At 42.7% G+C, this 18,139-nt stretch overlaps 2 protein-coding genes across 8 annotated transcripts in view; one reads left to right on the top strand and one right to left on the bottom strand.

Annotated features, from left to right (window-relative positions):
- Nucleotides 1-18,139, top strand: part of PRKN (parkin RBR E3 ubiquitin protein ligase) — a 1,334,302-nt gene that overhangs the window by 1,080,870 nt on the left and 235,293 nt on the right. The gene's annotated exons all lie outside the window — the stretch shown is intronic.
- The window catches only part of LOC102982230 (THO complex subunit 7 homolog), a 12,621-nt gene continuing 7,560 nt past the window's right edge, over nt 13,079-18,139 (bottom strand). Inside the window, exons 2-3 of the mRNA XM_024122409.2 lie at nt 14,879-15,071; nt 13,079-14,119 (exon numbers count right to left, since the gene is read on the bottom strand). Coding sequence (XP_023978177.1) covers nt 13,642-14,119; nt 14,879-15,071 — 671 coding nt within the window. The 3' untranslated portion in view covers nt 13,079-13,641. The remainder of the gene's footprint in view (nt 14,120-14,878; nt 15,072-18,139) is intronic.

Raw genomic sequence — 18,139 nt, forward strand, 5'->3', positions numbered from 1 at the left:
TCGGCAGGTGACAGGCCAACAGCTGGTCCCTCCAGGTCCAGGAATCCGCCGACTTCCTCCTGAGACCCCTCGATTGTGGGAAGGACTCGGGGACCTCTGGGAAAGTGAGGCGAGTTCTGCTGTCACTCAGTTCGTAGAAAAGAGGGAATCTGGGGGACAAGATCCTGGATTTCAGGGAGAAGTATTGTATTTTGTTCTTTCCAGAAGAAATGAAACTGAAGGTCACAGAATTTACAGGCCAGCAAAAGTAGTTGGCATTTTAAAGAAGGGACGCACTGGGTGTATTAGGAGGGAGAGGTTCGTGAGACGGGAGCTTTCAGGTTGCCTGGAAGCAACAGGTGGCTGTGTCTGGCCCAAGTGCCATTTATGTATCTTTTCTCAAATCGTAGAAGAACTACCCACAGAATTAAGGATGATTCTTTCCACAGCTTTTGTAACCTTAGGCCTCATCTATGCTAATGAACAAAATGTGTGATGCTATGACAGTCATTAAAACTGAAACACAAGTGTAGAGAAATAAATAAGACCTCTCTGCCGTGTCAGACTCAGGAGTCTCTGGGTCCACTGGACGGTCATTTCCAGTTGGCGGAGGGAACCGCTCCCTGACTTCGGTATGCAGACTTGCTTTGCTTTATTTTCATGGGTTTTGCACGTGGAAGCTATCGATTTGAACAGAACATTTTAACGTACTGCAGGGAGGAAACAGAATTCTAACAAGAGATAGTTAACTACTTGCACTTTTCTATTCGTTTTTCTCCCCAGATACTTTCAGCGGGTCCTAAATGGGAAAAATTGGGTAAAAACATATGTCTCGGTATGTTTTGATTCCAGTAGCTGTTCATCGACACTGGACTTTATTCTTTTTTATAGCTTTTGCAAATTTCCAATGGGTGAAAAGCCCTGAGGAATTACCGTGTGTGTGTGTGCGCGCGCGCGCGTGCATGCGTGTCCACAAGCAGGAACGCCTAGCAACTGGCAGAGAGAAACAATAGAAATGCAAAAAGGAGAATATGCCTCTGATTATTCACAGCAAAACTTTTCAAAAAGCATTTTCATGTCTCCATCGAATAGAAACTGTCCAGTGAATTCCTGGTATCCAAGAGTCATCCTCATGTTAACATGGATACATTTTTTTTAAAATTAAGGTGTTTTCATACTGTGAGACGTTCCTTTTCTAGATTATTTTATTTTCCATTTGTATTTTATTCTTTTTGAATGCCTGTAATCATTCTTGTCATGGATTTGCTGCACTTGGCAATTTTCATGAAGCACGGTTGTAAGGCTATTCTTATCTTGTCTTATCTTACCAGCCTGACTATAAGCTACTTGAGGGTCTGGTAGGACTTGCAGGCATGCCAGTGCTTTGCAGGTGTTACATGCTACATGGTTTCATTTATGACAGCAAAAACTATTGCTTAGAGAATATTCCACTCACGGAAGCTCAGCATTTTGAAGGCTTGAAGCACTAGATATAAGGTGCCGGGGCTTGGCCCCTGGCGGGTATTTCTCGAAGTTCTCTGCACCTGACTCCTGCACCCTTTGCCCTCCCCCACCCCCCGCCCTCACCCCCAGGTAGCGCAGCTGCTTGGCTTCTCCCCTCCCCCTCTCCCAGCTGGGGCTGAGGCTGGGAGCATAGTTCCAGGGCACAGGCCGTCACAAAGCAGCGTACCTGGCAGGCACGACCCCAGCCCTCCAGGCAGCGCCGCCCTGTGGCGCCCTTGAGGTGCAGACATCCCCGCAGGGTTCTCGTTGTCTGTGTTTCATTTCATCTGTGACCGGCATTTGGGAGGAAAACAGTTTTTGTGTTTAGACATTCACACTTGCTGTGTCTCTTGGTTCTCTTCCAAGTGGGGGATTGGCACCACAGGGGTGTCTGGTTGTGAAGATAAACCCTTTGCTAGCAGGGAGCAAGGTGTCTTTTGATTCATCACTGCTGTCCCTTGTCCGAGTGCCTGGGGTAGGGCCACGGGCACGGTGGGCAGCAAACGTCTTTATTAATGACGATGATGAGATACTTTGGATGCCTGCTGAGCGCGTCCAGTGAGCTCCATGATTTTAAAATGATGGATTAGGTAGAACCAAAGTGTGTGTGTGTGTGTGTGTGTGTGTGTGTGTGTGTGTGTGTGTGAGTTTTATTCTGGTGAAATGGCAACTGTCAGATACTTTTGAAACTGCTTTGAAAGACATTTCAAAACTGTACTTCTTGGAAGCATGGGAAGGTTTTAAGACACTCTCTGCTTTGGGGAACCAGCTAAAATTAAGTAATTTGGATTTATTTAATGGATTTATTCTGAAATTGACAGTGATGATGGTGATATTAATAATAACATCGATCGTCGTTTCCATTTATCAAGAACATACCACGTGTGTCCCTCAATGCCAGTTACTTTGAGGCATCTCGTTTAATTCTCACTTCAACTCTACAAAGAGGTGACTAGTCCAGTTTTCAAAAGAGGAAGTTATTGGTGGGGTTGAGCAGGGCCAGGGGCAGGGGGCGAGTGCTGCCTGGCATCCAGTTCTCCATTTCCAGACCCCAAAGGCTCTGCTTTCCCTGTGATGCTACCAGCTTCCCCAGAAATAGGGGACTCACTCAAGTACGCAGTAAAAAATATATGCCTTTTCAGGATAAAAATTCAATCAAATTGGAAACTGGAAAGGCTTTTGTTATTGTGATATCTTGGGTGACTAAACAAAATGAACGTTCTGTGAGCTCACGGACACTGTTCTATTCTGAGTGCACCAAAGCTCCGGGAGCTCCTTCGACTACAAACCTGAGAGCTTTTCACAAACCCCTAAGCTAGAGACGGGGGCCCAGCTCGATTGTGGTGGCGTGGAAGCCAGTGCCCGTGAAAGGGTTTGTCAACAAAGCTTTTTTTCTTCATTAGCCAAGCTCAGGAATGTGGGTCACTAGGTAGCCACGCTGGCCCCGAGGCTTTAAGTCTGTTCAGCTCCTGATTCAACTGATTCTTGAGCGCCCAGAGCTGATTGGCAGCATCTTCCTGAAGATCAAATAGGCATTGCCAGGTGGCTGCAGACAGAGGCACTGAGAGCCTTGAACGAGCTTCTCAGGTCCAGACTCAGGACACTGGGCATTAAAAGAAGGCCAGTGCAGCTCAGGGCCAGGCGGAGAGGGGCCGGATGGGAGGCTGGGAAGGTTGGTGACTCAAGTGGTAGTGGGCCTTGTGTGACCAACTGGACACTTTGGCCTTCGTGGGTCAGATAATGGAGGTTTTAAGCTGAACGCTTAAGTGTGGGTATGTTTTAGAAGATGACTGATGGAAATGTGGAGCGAGAGTTAGGAGAGGCCAGATGAGAGGCAGAGGATGACTTGGGAGGCCACAGCAGGGTCCAGTAGAGGCCGGGACGCTGCAGCGTGGCCCTCTGAAACTGCTCTTGACTGCACCCCCAGCTTATGTATCTCGTCCCTGGTTCTCAGATGGACTCTGCTAACCTGGTAGCTTTTCCCCACACCTCTCCTGCACCCAGATCGTCCTATTCACGTCTCTTGGAATCAGTTTCCTAAAACACTGATCTGATCAGGTCACGTCTCCAGTCAAACATCTCCAGAGGCTCTTGCTTGCTTCCTGAATAGAGCCCCAACTCCTTGCGCTTCCATAAGCTTCTTTCCACCGACCTCTCCCTTTACCTGATTCAGCCCAAGTCCCAAGAAGACACCAATACTTGGCACGTGCTCTTCTCATGCACCCAGTGTCTTCCCGGCTCTCTCTCCCCCTCCTTCACTTCTTTGCCTGCCCATAATATCTAAGCTCTGGCTTATATGATACCACTTTTTGAAGATTTTCCTCGACGATATATTATCCATTCTTTAAATTCTTACAAAGCTGCACGTACTGAAAATGATCTCTTCACCGATTCTAGCACTCTAGGTATTTGTGTCCGTTTTACACTTTCCATTGGCTTGCCCACCTCCGGGAAACAGGCATCACCCATCTACGTACACCACAGGGCCTAACATAGACCTACCAGGTAAATGTCTGCCAACTGAGTGAGTGGATACATTAATTAATTGATTAACAGCCCCACAGTGAGAATTGAGCATTCGGCATGGCCAGGTCTGCAGATGCCACACTCCCTCCTTTTTTTTTTTTTTTTTTTTTTTTTTTTGCGGTACGCGGGCCTCTCACTGCTGTGGCCTCTCCGGTTGCGGAGCACAGGCTCCGGACGTGCAGGCTCAGCGGCCATGGCCCACGGGCCCAGCCGCTCCGTGGCAGGCGGGATCCTCCCCGACCGGGGCATGAACCCACGCCCCCCGCATCGGCAGGCGGACCCGCAACCACTGCGCCACCAGGGAAGCTCCCCACACTCCCTCTTTGAGGTGCCATTTCTCTAATTCTCTGAAAAGTCTGGCTCACAGCTCTCATCTATTTGCATATGCAAATATACAAGCACTACATGTTTACCCAAACCTCCTCAAACAAAGTGAGGTGAACAGCCAAATCACTGCAGCTTTTTATTAGACTGATATCATACAAATGACGTTGATTCTTAGTCTAGTTTTTCTATAGAGTAAAAAGGAAAGCAATAAATCCTATTTAGAGATATTGTATACTTCCTTTGTTCATCATTGCTCTAATTGACATGATACATAGCACCATCCTTTTTGTTGATCTTAATCGTCGGTTTTGTTTGTCGCATACAGATCGTGTAACTGCCCACAAAGCACATAGGAAGGGTAAGTTCTCAGAGGCATCCTAGGGCATTATAAACCCATGAAACAAAATGCGTCTCTAAATGAAGGTTTTAATTGAAAACCTCGGGCTTTGTGTCATTACTGAAAGTAGTGCAAGTTAATATAGCACAAATGTGTTGAGAGTGTCACTCCCCCTGGTTCACAGAAACAGCAACAAAGCTGGCCCATGTTAGTGCTGATGGAGTCCATGCCAGAGCTGTGACCATTTGTGCCCGAAATTGGAGATCACAGGTACCAGCAGCAAAAGCAATGAAGCATCCCTCTTATTTTCTCCAGAGAGCAGCACATCCTGTGGTGTGGGTTCTACCAATCTTTCTAGAACTCTCCACCAGTAAAAGGTCTTCAAGGCCTTCTCGGGTGTGCTTAACTGACTGCCTGGTAACCAGTTTTATGGATGTGTTTGGTGACATTAGCTACACCCATCTCGTCCTTGGAGGAGGAGGAGGAGGAGGAGGAGAAGGAGGAGGAGGAAAGTTGCAAGTTAAATCCCAGGCCATATGTCACCTGACACAGTGACGGGTACCACTCTCCATGTGGTTCTCTTTCTGGTCAACTGTGTAGAGCTATTTCAGAAAACAAGACATATTTTAGTGGCCCTTTGATTCAGAAAAATAAAGCTTTGCTGAACCGTTTCTCAAAAAATTATAATCCTTCATAGACCATATAATAGCTAAATCTTACTTCTTTTATTTGTAAGATACTCTTAGCACTTTTGACGAGGCCATGGGTGTCCTTTGTCTCCTACACTTTGATCTGAGGCTCTGGTCCCATCAGTGGAACATTCTGAGAGAAGGCAAATTGGGGTGGGGCCGGGCCCGTCTGGCAAAGCTGGAAACAGCAGGTGCCACCAGAGCGCAGGTGCGGCCTTCTGTCGACGTCCTCTGGAAGCTCCCTGCTGTTGGGTGACCGCAGACGGCCTGGGACTCCGGAGTCAACAAGGACCCGGTGGAAATGAAAGTGTATCAGCATGTTCCCTTTATTCAGCTTCCATTGTTGGATGAAGGCTTTGTGCCTGGGAAAGGGACTTCAAGCCAGAGACCTCTATAAATCCACACATGAGTGGTACCTCTGTCTGACCACGTTGCGATAATTCCTGGAACCATCCTTTCTTTAGGTAAGCCTAGTCCAGAGGAAAAACCGCAGGAAGTCAGAGTTCGATCATCACAGTGCAGTCACTAACTTATCTCTACCGCACCAGGCCAGATACCTTATTTCATTCAGTCAACAAACAGTAAGTAATCAGACCCATTTCTGTCCTGGCCCTGAGTACAGGGTGGCGATACCAAGGAGACCCATACTCTAGGGCCCAGCCTCCTCATCAGGAGTGAGGAAATTAGATTAGATGATGTCCAAATTTCAATCTCTACAATTAATCTTCTTTCAATTTCACTTGGAATTATAATCAAACCAGTTCCTCATATTGGACTTTGATAGGGTCTGGAAAGGTGGGGACCAGACGTGTGGCCCCCGGCTGCTATTCCTTAGTCCCTTCATGAGGAAATTTGTGGGAAAAGTGAGGAGAAGGCCTGGCCTATGCAGGAATGTTCTGGCATTTTTAAATACAGCTGTGAGCTGAACCCAAGCAGGCACTTTATGCATATTACCTTATTGAAATCCTAGCACAGGAAATTAACCTCTCCCTGTTAAGAAGAGGTTCTACAGGGCTGGCACTTTGCCCCTCAGGGATGTGTTATATTTGGAATAAATACATGAGGAATCATCACTTGAAAAAGGGCTTTTTCCTGGGGAAGAGTTCCAGTAAGAAATGCAGCATAAGATAACATATTCTAAGTAATGCACATGGAGGTCAACTTGTGTTTTTACACTCATTTTGAATTTATTTCATTTTCTTATTTTCCAAATATTTGGTGTTCATTATTTGTAAAGGATAATTCCTCAGCAGGAATCCAACTCACCATAGCTTCACAACTTCCTTCTCACATACGTTCCAGATGAAAAGTAGCTCCACGGAAAGGCTTTTAGGAATAGTGTCATTCTTTTAGGAAATGCTCTTTAATAAATTATCGGACCAAGTGTTTTACTAGAAATAACATTAGAAAGGAGAATATGTATGCCCATCTGTGATCTTCGGGTTTCCTGTGGGATGAAAGTAAATGTCCAAAGACCCCAAAGTCAAAGCCATGCAATTCCTATGGGAAGCAGAAATGACTGTCTTTTTCCCAACGCTGACGTGGCATGATTGCTCGTAAGAACTGTAGATGTATTATAATTTTCCTTATAGTTGTTGTTGCTGCTGTATTGCCATATTCCAAAGCATGAAACAGTGCCGGGGCAGGAACCCAGGTTTAATGGACCCAGAGTGTGCTCTGAGAGCCCCTCTCCCTAGCTCGTACGCATCTGGCAATGGGAAAGGATTTTCACGTTAACACGTTACGTTGCAGTATTTTGAAAACAAACCCCTTGGCCAAAATACAACTGGGATCGTTGCTCTTTACTCAAAAGATCATCTCAACTATTTTCTGTTTTCAGGGAAGTTTTAAGACTCATTTTAGAAATTGTATTTAGCCTTTTTATTAGAATTGGATATAGCCGTTGGCCCCACTAATGGATTTTATGTGTTTCTGCTGGTGTCCCCAAACTAACTTGCTGTAACTAATGTAGCACAGTCTCTTTGTTTAACTGTTAGCTGCTGAGAGCAAAAGGGAGATTTGTCGAAAGTCAAAATATTAACAGTTTTATTTATTACAAGATGTCAAAAGGAGAGAGTATAATTTCTACAGGATTCAAAACTATAATGACACATTTGGAAATGTTCTTCATAGCAGGCCTTTCTTCCTGTAATTCAAAGAAAAATGAAAAATTAAAGTATTGTGTTTATTATCAAATACTAGATGACCCTTTGGTAGGAAGTCAAAACAACTATTAAATTATCCAGTTCACCATAAACATACAGATGTCTTATTTCTTTTAATCATAAGCATATGTGTACTGACTATTAAAATACATGTGTAAGGCAAAATGCACTCTTAACCAAAGACATGTCCTCTCTCCATTCTTTTCTTTTTTACTCAGTTTTGGCTGATCTGCAAAAGCAGTACAGTTTCATCAAGTCACTAGGGAAATAATAGGCAGCTCTTGCACAAACGTAGAGAATACAAAAATGCACTAAAGTAATAGGTAATGAAAGAATATGGCTTTCAGATTAAAAAGCAGTGGAATAATGTAATATTTTACACAAGAGTTTTGTTGAAATTGCAGAAAAATAGCAAGTATTTTATTTAGATTTGTTTTGTTGACTGAAAAACAAATGCACGACCTAAAAGTTGAGAGTTATGTTTTATTCAGCAGACATTCTGAGGACTTCATGCCTGGGAGATAGACAGGACTCTCAGATCGCTCTGAAGGATTGCTCCAAAGAGGCAAGGGCGGAGCCAGAATATATAGGAGCTTTTGCAACAAAGACCTGGTAGTTGGAACATCAAAAGATTGCTGTTAATTAAAGAAAAACAGACGCCTCAAGTTAAGCAATTTAGCACTTTATGTTCGGGAAGATGCGAAGTCTGGGCTCACTGAGATCATTCCTTTGATACGCACCTCAGATATCAGGGGCCAGTATCCTGTGCTTGTTCACCCTGAGTCTCCTCCAGGTGCACCGTCAGGGGCGGCTGCAGCGGCCGACTGCTTGATGGTGGGCATCCCGCCTCCATCCCGAGTTCCCCCAGGGCTCACCGCTGGGGCGGCTGTGATGTGGTGGCTTGATGGCGGCAGCATCCTCTGTTTACTGATATGGCAGGCAGCATTCTTAGTTCACAGTTTTCCCCAAAATGCAGTTTTTAAGAAGCTGTCTGGCACTCCCTTCCTGTTCTATATTTACTTAGAGTTAGGAGTAATAGTTATGATATTTAAAAGATCTTCTACATAGTATGATGCTGAAGGTGTACGTATGTTTTTGTATTTGAGGGGGAGTTTACAATGGAATCCTTTTTGGACCTATTCATACATTCCTCTTAAATACTTATGTCTATGTGTATACATCTCTTTTATGGGAAAATGTGGTTGAAGAGAGGAAGGAGAACTAGGGTGTCACAATACAAAGCAAACCAGGAGCTAAATGGGGAAATAATGGAGGACCCACTCTCTCTAGGGCGTCTGAGACATCCATGCAGATGCCAGGCACATGCCCTTCATGGACTTACCCACAGGCTCCTGAGCATCACCCTGGGCTTTGTATTTATTGCGTTTTCACATTTTAGATACGTTTTCATATTGTGATTTTTAGAGACAAAGTGGGGCTCATGATATCTATTGCAAATAGCTACAGCAAATGGAATAAACAGCTAAAAAGTATAGAAAGTCTAACTGACAAGAGACGCTGGCAGCTCTGCCGCACTTGCCGAAGGAGGTGAGGGCCGCAGACGAGTCACAGTGGCAGGTCATTTCCAAGTTGCTTAGGTCTGATTTCAGTTTGCTTCTTTTTAAATTCTGCCAGCACAGAGTCACACGTAGCATCCTGAGAATTCAGTGCGTGAACAAAACACTAAGTCACGTTGAAAATTCATTTTGGAAGGAACAGGAAAACCATCTAGTTGGCCAATTTCTTTTGTTTGTCCAGTTCTTTTTTACCCTTCACTCTATTTCTCTTTCTCATAAATCACCTTTCCTGAACACATAAGGCTAATATAACCCCAGAGGAGGATGTGATGTAGAGGAGGTTCTTGTAAGATACAGAAGAGGAAAGTAGCACCTCCTTTGGCCCCAAGTGGACTGTGGGATGGACTGCCCGTCACTTGCCAGACTCTGTGGCGGGGAAGGCATGTTGGAGTGAAGAGAGGATGACAAAAAGGGCTTCTTGATCCACTCCCTGCAAGTGCCGGCATCAAAGGGAAATCAGGAACGTGGTGGGTCAGGTGGAGAGGGCCTGAGTTTAACTCCCAGAACCTCTCTGGGGCCCCTTGGGCTGTGAAATGCATGTCCAGACATCCCAAGGTGCCCTGGGGAGTGACAAGCAGGGATATCGTGGTGCTGGCTACGGAGCAAACTGAGCCCACGGCCAAAGGCTGCAGGCTGACTAGCAAGTCCCGGAACTACATGGGAACTGCAGCCAGCTCTCAGAGGACCAGAGAGCACTAAGCAAAGAGAACGTTCGGTGTGCACATGAGTCAGAAGCCAGGACCAGCAGAGCAATCAGTGGACACAGGAGGCAAGAGAGCGCGTCTCTGCAGAACCAATGCAACCCAGGGAGCAGCCCATCTCCATGTCACTCCAAGGCTGCTTCCCCCCGCCCCCGCCACCATGAGGACGCACACCCAGAGCCCCCAGCTGCCATCCTGGAAAGGTGGAGAGAGGAGATGGGTCTCTGAGGGCGAGTATGTACCTAAAGGGTCTGTTCTAAACAGAGAGAGACAGTCAAACCAGAGGAGCTTGAGAGACCAAAATGGATGTGGTGAAACATCCTCCCTGGTTGGAGGGTAGGGAGTCGCTTAAGGGGAAGATTAAATCAGATATTGAAGACATCGAGGGGCTACACTGTTTTCTACACCAGAGCATCGTATGTGAATTTGCCACCATGACACACTAAAAATGAGTGGCACCAGCATTCACACCATCTCCTCTTTCTCCCTGGCTCACACCCTTTTCTCATTTATGGGTGGTCAGCAAGGTTAACTAGATCACTAGGTTTAAAGTTCTTCCCCGTGGACCGCACTGGAGTGTCACCTGTCGGGTAGCAAATGCCCTGACTCTTTCCCGTCTTTGCCCTCCACCTTGGCCCAGGCCGCCAGGGCCGTGTACGGCAAGTGTCAACAGAAGCCAGAAGCGCAGGTGGAAGTTTGCAGCACCCAATATGAAGATGGAGAGGAGGCGTCTGATCAGAATCACCCCGGATAGTTATGCAAATTGTATAACCCGTCCCCTTCCCACTGTCTTCCAAGATGCCCATTCCCTGGTTGAGGATCCTTGTGAGAAATGGAAGAGGTATATGTACTGAGGAAGGAAAAAGATGTTGTTCCCAGCCCAGTGCTTGCTGAGAAGAGCATGTGGATTTTTTTAAAGTTGTTTAGGGTTGACTGTGTTTTAATCAAAATAATCTTTTATTTTTTAACTTGTTAACACAAGAATTGTAACAAAAACTCTCATTCCATTTAGGTTCTTTAGTCGTCCATGCATTGGGTTTATTCGTTACTATCCTGACCAATAATGTATGTGAACTTCGAAATTATAGACATAGAGTGGAGAGGTAACCCTGTCCCAGAAATGCCAATGCAAAATGGAAATTCACAGTCTCCTGGTTATGCCATTTGCACAGTGAGCAATGGTAGTGGTGGCTTCTTTGATTTTTACCCCTGAATTCTGTCCTTGCATTCCATGTGACCCCCCCGACAGACATAATTCAATTCAGTGAAAGAAACTACCAAAGTTCATCTAGAGCAATTTTCAGAATTTCTTACACCCATTCATTTCTCTGGGACTGGGGATGAAGACGCTCTCTCAGGACAGCGGGCAGTCAGTGTGATAGTTAAGGGTGTAAAGCCACGGGGACGGATAGAAATATAATACGAGTCAATTAGGTAATTTTTAACCTCCTAGTGGCCACGTGCAGGGTGAAATTAATTTTAATTATATATTTTATGTAGCCCAGTACAGCCAAAATATTGTAATGTCAACATGTAATCAATAAAAAATTATTAAGGAGATATTTTGCATTCTGTTTTACATACTAAGTCTTCAAAATCCGGTGAGTCTTTCACACTTCCAGTGTTTCCGGAATTTGTTAATTTTTTTTTTTTAATGAAGACAGTTTGGGTAAACTTTGTAAACTTTTGTAACGTTTTGCTTTACAAGCTTACCAAAATTTCCCATGCTAGTGAAGTCTGCTGGGACTTTTTCTCTCCACCAGGGAAAAAAAAACTTCTGCTGCCCTCTGCTGAAACTGCTGTTCTCTTCGGTTCATTTTGCTGTCACTTCCACTTAACCAGAACTACTCAGAAATGAAGATTAATATGGGGTCATCATGGCAGCTCTTTGACACCCACTGTGGTTCCTTGACCTGTAGGCAGACAAAGATGAAGGGCTCTTGCTAGCGGCAGAAATCGTCCTCAAATGAAAAAAATTTAATATCTTTAATTACACTTAGTGAAAGTAAGACATGAGCAAAGTTTTAATCTTCTAGATGGTTTTACAGATTAAAATTAGATTTACACATTTGCATAATAAAAGAAATGTTGTGAAAGAAAGCAGTTGGGGTACGTGAGAGATAATTGCATCTGTACGAGCTGTTTGGGGGCAGCCCTTATTAAACTGAGCTCAGCACTAGATATTACACCACTGAGGCATTTTGCATTTTTATGCGGCAGTGCAATAGAATTTAAATTTTATGCACAATTAGCCTGGTATTTATGTATAGTTTGTAGGTAAGTTTGGGCATAAAGTTGAGAATAAGCCTTTAATGTAATTTTTTAGGATTTTTGAGGGGAGCGGAAAGTGATAGAGTAAAGGAAAGGCTGCAAAAAAAATTTAGGCAAGCAAACATACCGGACTCGCTTTTTTACCGTGAAAGAGGGTCAGTAGCATTCAAAGATGTCTGTGGTTAAAGCACAGAGTACTTCCCTTGTGCGTTGTTCCTTGCGTTGTTCACATCCTGGGGTAATAAGGTCAGGAGAGGAAAAGGATTCTCCAACAAAATAACTTCCTTTTTCAAAGCAGCGGTTGAAAAACGGGAGCCAGTGCTCAGAGAATTAACAAGCATGGGACATAAAACAGTGTTCCACACAAAATGCTTCGTACGCTAATAGGAAAAAATATATGTTGCAATTTGCTAGAACAAGTGTAGTAAAACCAAAGTAACATTTATTTAGCAAATTATCATGAATATGCGTTAGCTTTTATGCCCATATATAATTCCCTGCCGAAATGTGGGCAAGCCCTCTGTGGTTTACCGTCCACCAGGTCTAGGGGCAAATTTGGGGAAGGTTTAGGGGAGTCCTAAGGATTTCACTTTCTTGCAGTCTTTTCCCTTGCTGCAATGCATTTATGAGTAAATCCAAGTGTTTATTAATGAGCCTAAAGTCTACAGATTTAACAAAAATATGAAAGTCATACCTTTCTCTTGGCAGTCCTTGCACTGGCTTCCTAGGATTTAAACTCAGTCATAACAGCCCATGCCATCCCAAACGCAACATATGTTTATGCCTCAAATCCATTGTATAATCTATTGATTTCTTCAAACCCCTCAATGATAAAAAACATAGCCAGAAGAAACAAAAAGATTATAAATACCATTTTGTTACCCTACTAAAGTTTGTCATAACATTTCTTCTCGAAACCGGCACATTCCTGTCCCCTGAAACAGAAATGCTGGTTTTAAGATAATTTGTTCTAAAATCTTCATGAACATATTTTTTTTAATGCATATTGATTTACTTTGCATCTTGTAATTACCTCTGATATCAGTGTTCTTAATATCATGGAACCTCTCCCGCAATAAGCATACACCACAAACATTTTGTACATAATTTCACAAGTTCACAGCCCTCCTGAGAGCCTATTCATGGACTTCATTTTCAAAAGTGGTAACGATTTCCAGAAATTGACTAATTTTCTCAGGTACATCCTAGAAATGCCACCTTCTCACTATCTTCCACTTATTTTGTGAGCAAATCAATGTTACCAGTTAAAAACTACCTAGAATACCAATGAGCACTAACACATCTGGCTTGAAAACATTTCATTAAACATTTTTGGATGTTGCTTCCTATCTTTTAAGTATAAAAAAGGCATTTCAATAAAAACAAATATATAATGAAGTCATCTCCCTTTGTGTAAAGAAATATGAATGAACTGTGCATTAAAATTTAAAAGCAACGTAGTTCACTGCCAAAACTTTAAATGTCTCAAGAGCACAACAAATTCTGAACACACTAAGATCATGTTGCTACTTCAATATTCTTGGGAATGGTGAGTGATTAGCTGGTCTATGGTTTAGGATCGGTTTCCATGCTTGTTTCTTGAGCTTCTGCTACTTCTGAGAGCTTCTCAGCATTTTCCAGTGTTTGCTGAAGTTCATGGATGGTACTAAGAAGAACGTGAAACTGTTTCCTTCTCAATTCTAGCTTATCTTCAGCACTTTCTTTAATATGTGAAAGATGCTCTAATTCTTTTCCCAGAGCCTCTAGTTCCTTTAATGTCTCATGCCTGTCTGGATGACGCTGGATCACTTTTGCCAATGCATCATATTCTTGGCGATTTTTTCGTATTCGTTTTGCTTGAAGAATTTGCTTTTTGCACTCAGCAATTTTTTCATGTGCTCCAGCAATGCTACCTTCTATTTCTTTGTAAATTTTTTCATAATTTTCCATTTCTCTGAGATTCATATCATATACCAGCAAAGTTTTGCCCATTGAAAATTCACATTGGGACAGTGTGCTCAGCATACGTTGGTACTGGCTGTATCTAACAAAAAAAAGAGAGAAAAAGAAAAAAGATTTTTGTGGATTTCCAGTTGAAGTATTATAATGCAGGCACAGATTTGCCAAGTAAATTATACCAGGTTCTGAGAGAATAATTTTCTTTATTTAAAAAAAATTTAGAATAACTGTCCCTTATGTTTTCTTTTTCCAAATGTGGTTTACTTGAATTTATAAACTGTATCAGTTACAAATGCAAAGATGGGACTGTAGATCTTAGCAATATAAGCTTAATTCAAACAACTATTTGTTGAATTTTGTTTAAAATCCTTTTTAAAATGTTTTGATTAAGATGGTCTTTATCTTCACAATTCTGTTCTCATAATTTTTTCACTCTGTACAATTATTTATCTATGTGAAAAGCTAGTTCAAATGATGAAAAAAATTTTAAGTTAAAAAAATTATCAAAAATATAAAACCTTGCAGCAACTTTTACTAGTATGTTAAAAAAAGAGAAAATTTCATTTAGATATTGTCTTACTAAACACTTATCTGCTTTTAAAAGTGACCAAAGTAATGAGTCTGAATTTCACCTTCATTTCTTACCACTATGCCTTCTGCACATTTTAATAAACATAAAGCAGGCCTCTGAAGAGAAGGCCAGAAAAGTCTACTGTGGATTAACAGAGAGTTGACTCCACTGGACATTTAAGGTGAGTGAAAATTTGAAATATTAACAGGACTGTATATATGGTCTAAAAAAATCACACCAGGACCTTAGTATAGAAACATCAAAATGAAATACCCCTCTTCCTGGGATCCAGAGTTGCACCATTTAATGAAACTTTTCACTAGCAGATTAATTCTCCGATCATCTCCAGCGCCATCTCCATCAATTAGGAGACGCTTCCGTATGACTTCGTCATCTTTGAGTTCTTCCAGTGCTTTGTGGCCTTTGCACAAGTAGTTCTCCACCTGGCATACCAATCCAACTACATCTAGTTATCCTTCAGAAAACGGGATTCAGAGTAACTTTTTCAGGGAGGCTTTCTGATCTCGTCAGTCACGGCTCCCATGGCGTGCGCGGCGGCGGCGGCGGCCATGAACATATTTTAAAGTTTTGCGGAAATAAAGGCTGCTCATGATGCAAGTGAATTTTAGTCTCATCAGCATCTTCCTGATTTGCCTGAACAGCTAAAAGTATTTCTGATTACAGAAAGAATGCCTTGAAAAAGAGGCGTGCACGTCACTGAGGACGTTGCTTCATGCGCTAGTCTTCCCTTCAAGTTCAACTTTAGTCTAGAGTTGGAAAAGGGTAAGGTCAGTCCAGTCCCCTCCCCTAGTGGGGAGAGCCTGGGACAAACCTGATGTGTCACATTGCTTTCCCACATGGGGAACCTTTTGCTCCAAGCTGCAAAGGCCACCAAATCAAAGAAGCACACAGAGCTGAGGGTCAGGGGGCAGCTGAAGGCAGTAAAGCAGGAAAGGAAGTCTAGACTAGTTGAGAAGCCATGAGAGAGACCCAGAGTGTGTCAAAGTCAGTACATGAAGCCAGGGATGGACGGGAGGGCTCGGAAGATGGGAGCAGAGGGGAAGAGAAAGAAAAGAAAGCCAGCGGTAGTGCTGGGCAAGACCTGAGTAGGGTTGTTAGAGCTATTTGAGGCTGGAAGCAATAGAAAACCCAACGACAGAGGCGTCCACAAGTAGAGGATAATTTTCTCATGTCCCGTGAAGGTCGGGGGAAATATAAGCTATTAATATATATATGTTATATATATTATTAATGTTAATTTGTTATATTATAATTAACAATAATATATCAATTATATAGTATACATATTATATAATATAATGACATAATATTAATATGTTTATCCCATGGATAGTCTCCTAAACAGGTCTTTAGAACTCACTGAAATAAAAATAGTTTTAATCTCTCCAAATTTCCACCAACTTCTCATTTTCCTTAATGTGAGTTTTGGCGTTATTTTTTTAAGTATGGGGAGGCAGGGAGGGTTCAGCATGGGGACAACAGAAAGGCAGCCCGGAATGGGGCAAAACACAAAAAATAGCACAAAATGCATCTCATTGGTCAAAGAATCATTTCTATATAGACACTTATTATCTCATTACAAGAAACATTTATTTTCCCATTTTCATTCTTCTGAGGACCTAATCAGACTTTATAGCCTCTTATAGAAATGTACAATTTCACCCAGTTCTCTCTCTCTCTCTCTCTCTCTCTCTCTCTCTCTCTCTCTCTCAAGTAAATAAGAAACTCTTGTTATTGCCAAGGGGGTGAGGAGGAGAAAATACTAAGGCCAGGAAGATCATCCACCTCCTAATATGACAGAGTGCCCTGACTGCCACTTGACATTTGGAGACTGATCATGGGTGGGGGAAGGGAAAGTGATATAAAGTGAAGATTTTCTTTGAAATTCTGTAAATGTCATTTGATTTTTTTGCCAGCTGTCAAAATCTCATCTGTTAGTCACACAAAATAGATTTGGTTTTTTAAAACTAGACATTTTCATCGTATCTGAGACATTATTGTACAATTTTTTATATATCTGGTATGTTTTAATAACTTAGTGTTTATACACACGTGAAAGAAGTTCAACTATTTAAATGTCTGTATTCAATACCTAAACAATGTCGCAGACATCTAAAATTCCAGGAGTAAGTAGAAATATAGTCTGAATGTAATCCTGATTAGAATCTGGTGCTGTTCCTCTAAATAAACATTACTGTACTCTTTTCAGTATAGTTATATCTTAAGAGAAACCAATATTTGACGATGGCACCCATTTGTGCACATGGCTGTGAACACAGGGGTTTTCATGACAAAGCGGTTCTCAAGCCTTTTGTAGCTCTGTTTAAAATATTCAGTTCTCTCAAATTTGTTTCTTAGTGTTGTTGATGTTGAGCTGTTTAACAGAGGCCTCTTTGGTCCTCAGTGAGTTGGTTTTATTATTTTTAAAAATTTTCATATAATGTCTCCATCAGTAAAAATATTAAGTGTGGTAAGCGGAATTGTAAAGAGGTTCCTCCCCAGATTCTGTGCCCTGGTTATTCAATCCGACCCTCATCTAGGCACTGCTGTAGGGGTTACGGTCTTTAACGAGGAAGAAGATGCTGAATCTTCCAGGTGGGCCCAATCTAACGGAGCTCTTAAAAGCAGAGACATTTCTCCACCTGGAGCCAGAGCGATGCTGCTGGGAGGAAGCAGGGAGGAGAAGGGACAGGATGGGAGAGGTCAGTCAGGACAGAAGCACCAGACACGCTCAGGACTCCCCTGCTGGCTTTGAGGGCACCAATCTGGGGATGCACGTGCCCCTTGAAGCTGAGAACGACCGACAGCCGGAAGGAAACAGGGACCGAGGTCCTGCAGCCACAGAACTGAAATCTGCTTACAGCTTCAATGGAGCTTGAAGACGGAATCCTCCCCAGAGCCTCCAAAAAGAAATGCCTTGATTTTGGCCATTGGGGCCCCCAGCAGAGAAGGAGCAGAGCCACAGAACCTGATTACACGATGGGTATTGTTTTAAGCCATTTTGGTGGTGATTTTTTTCCAATACTAGAAACGAGTTTCAGCCTCACGTTTTGGGTGAAGCCCAGGCCGGCCTTGCGCACGCGCAGTCAGGCTCTCAGGTTTCTGTGCCTTGCGGTTACATTTACCGTCTTTCCATCGCGTCCTTAACAGTCCTTAATAGATTTCATGCACTCAGTTATTCACTGGGCTTAACTAAGCTGTAAAACCAGTCCAAAGTCACTGTAGCAACTGTATATGCATTGTTTTAGTTATGAAAACATGACTTGAAACTCCCGTTTGAATATATCAGTGGTTTTAAGCAGTAAATCAGACTCTATCTCTCCCCTTAAAATGCTCCAGGGGCTGCTCTTTATATTTAGAATAAAATCAAACTTGGTCTAAAAGACCCCATGTTTGATCTAGCTGGTCCCTCCCTGTTTTTTCAGATTTTTTTTTTTTTTTTTTTTGGTGGAACAAAGCAAAGCATACTTTTTTTTTTTTTTTTTTTTTTTTTTGCGGTACGCGGGCCTCTCA

This window comes from Physeter macrocephalus, chromosome 10 (genome assembly GCF_002837175.3).
Source record: "Physeter macrocephalus isolate SW-GA chromosome 10, ASM283717v5, whole genome shotgun sequence".
Lineage (NCBI taxonomy): Eukaryota > Metazoa > Chordata > Mammalia > Artiodactyla > Physeteridae > Physeter > Physeter macrocephalus.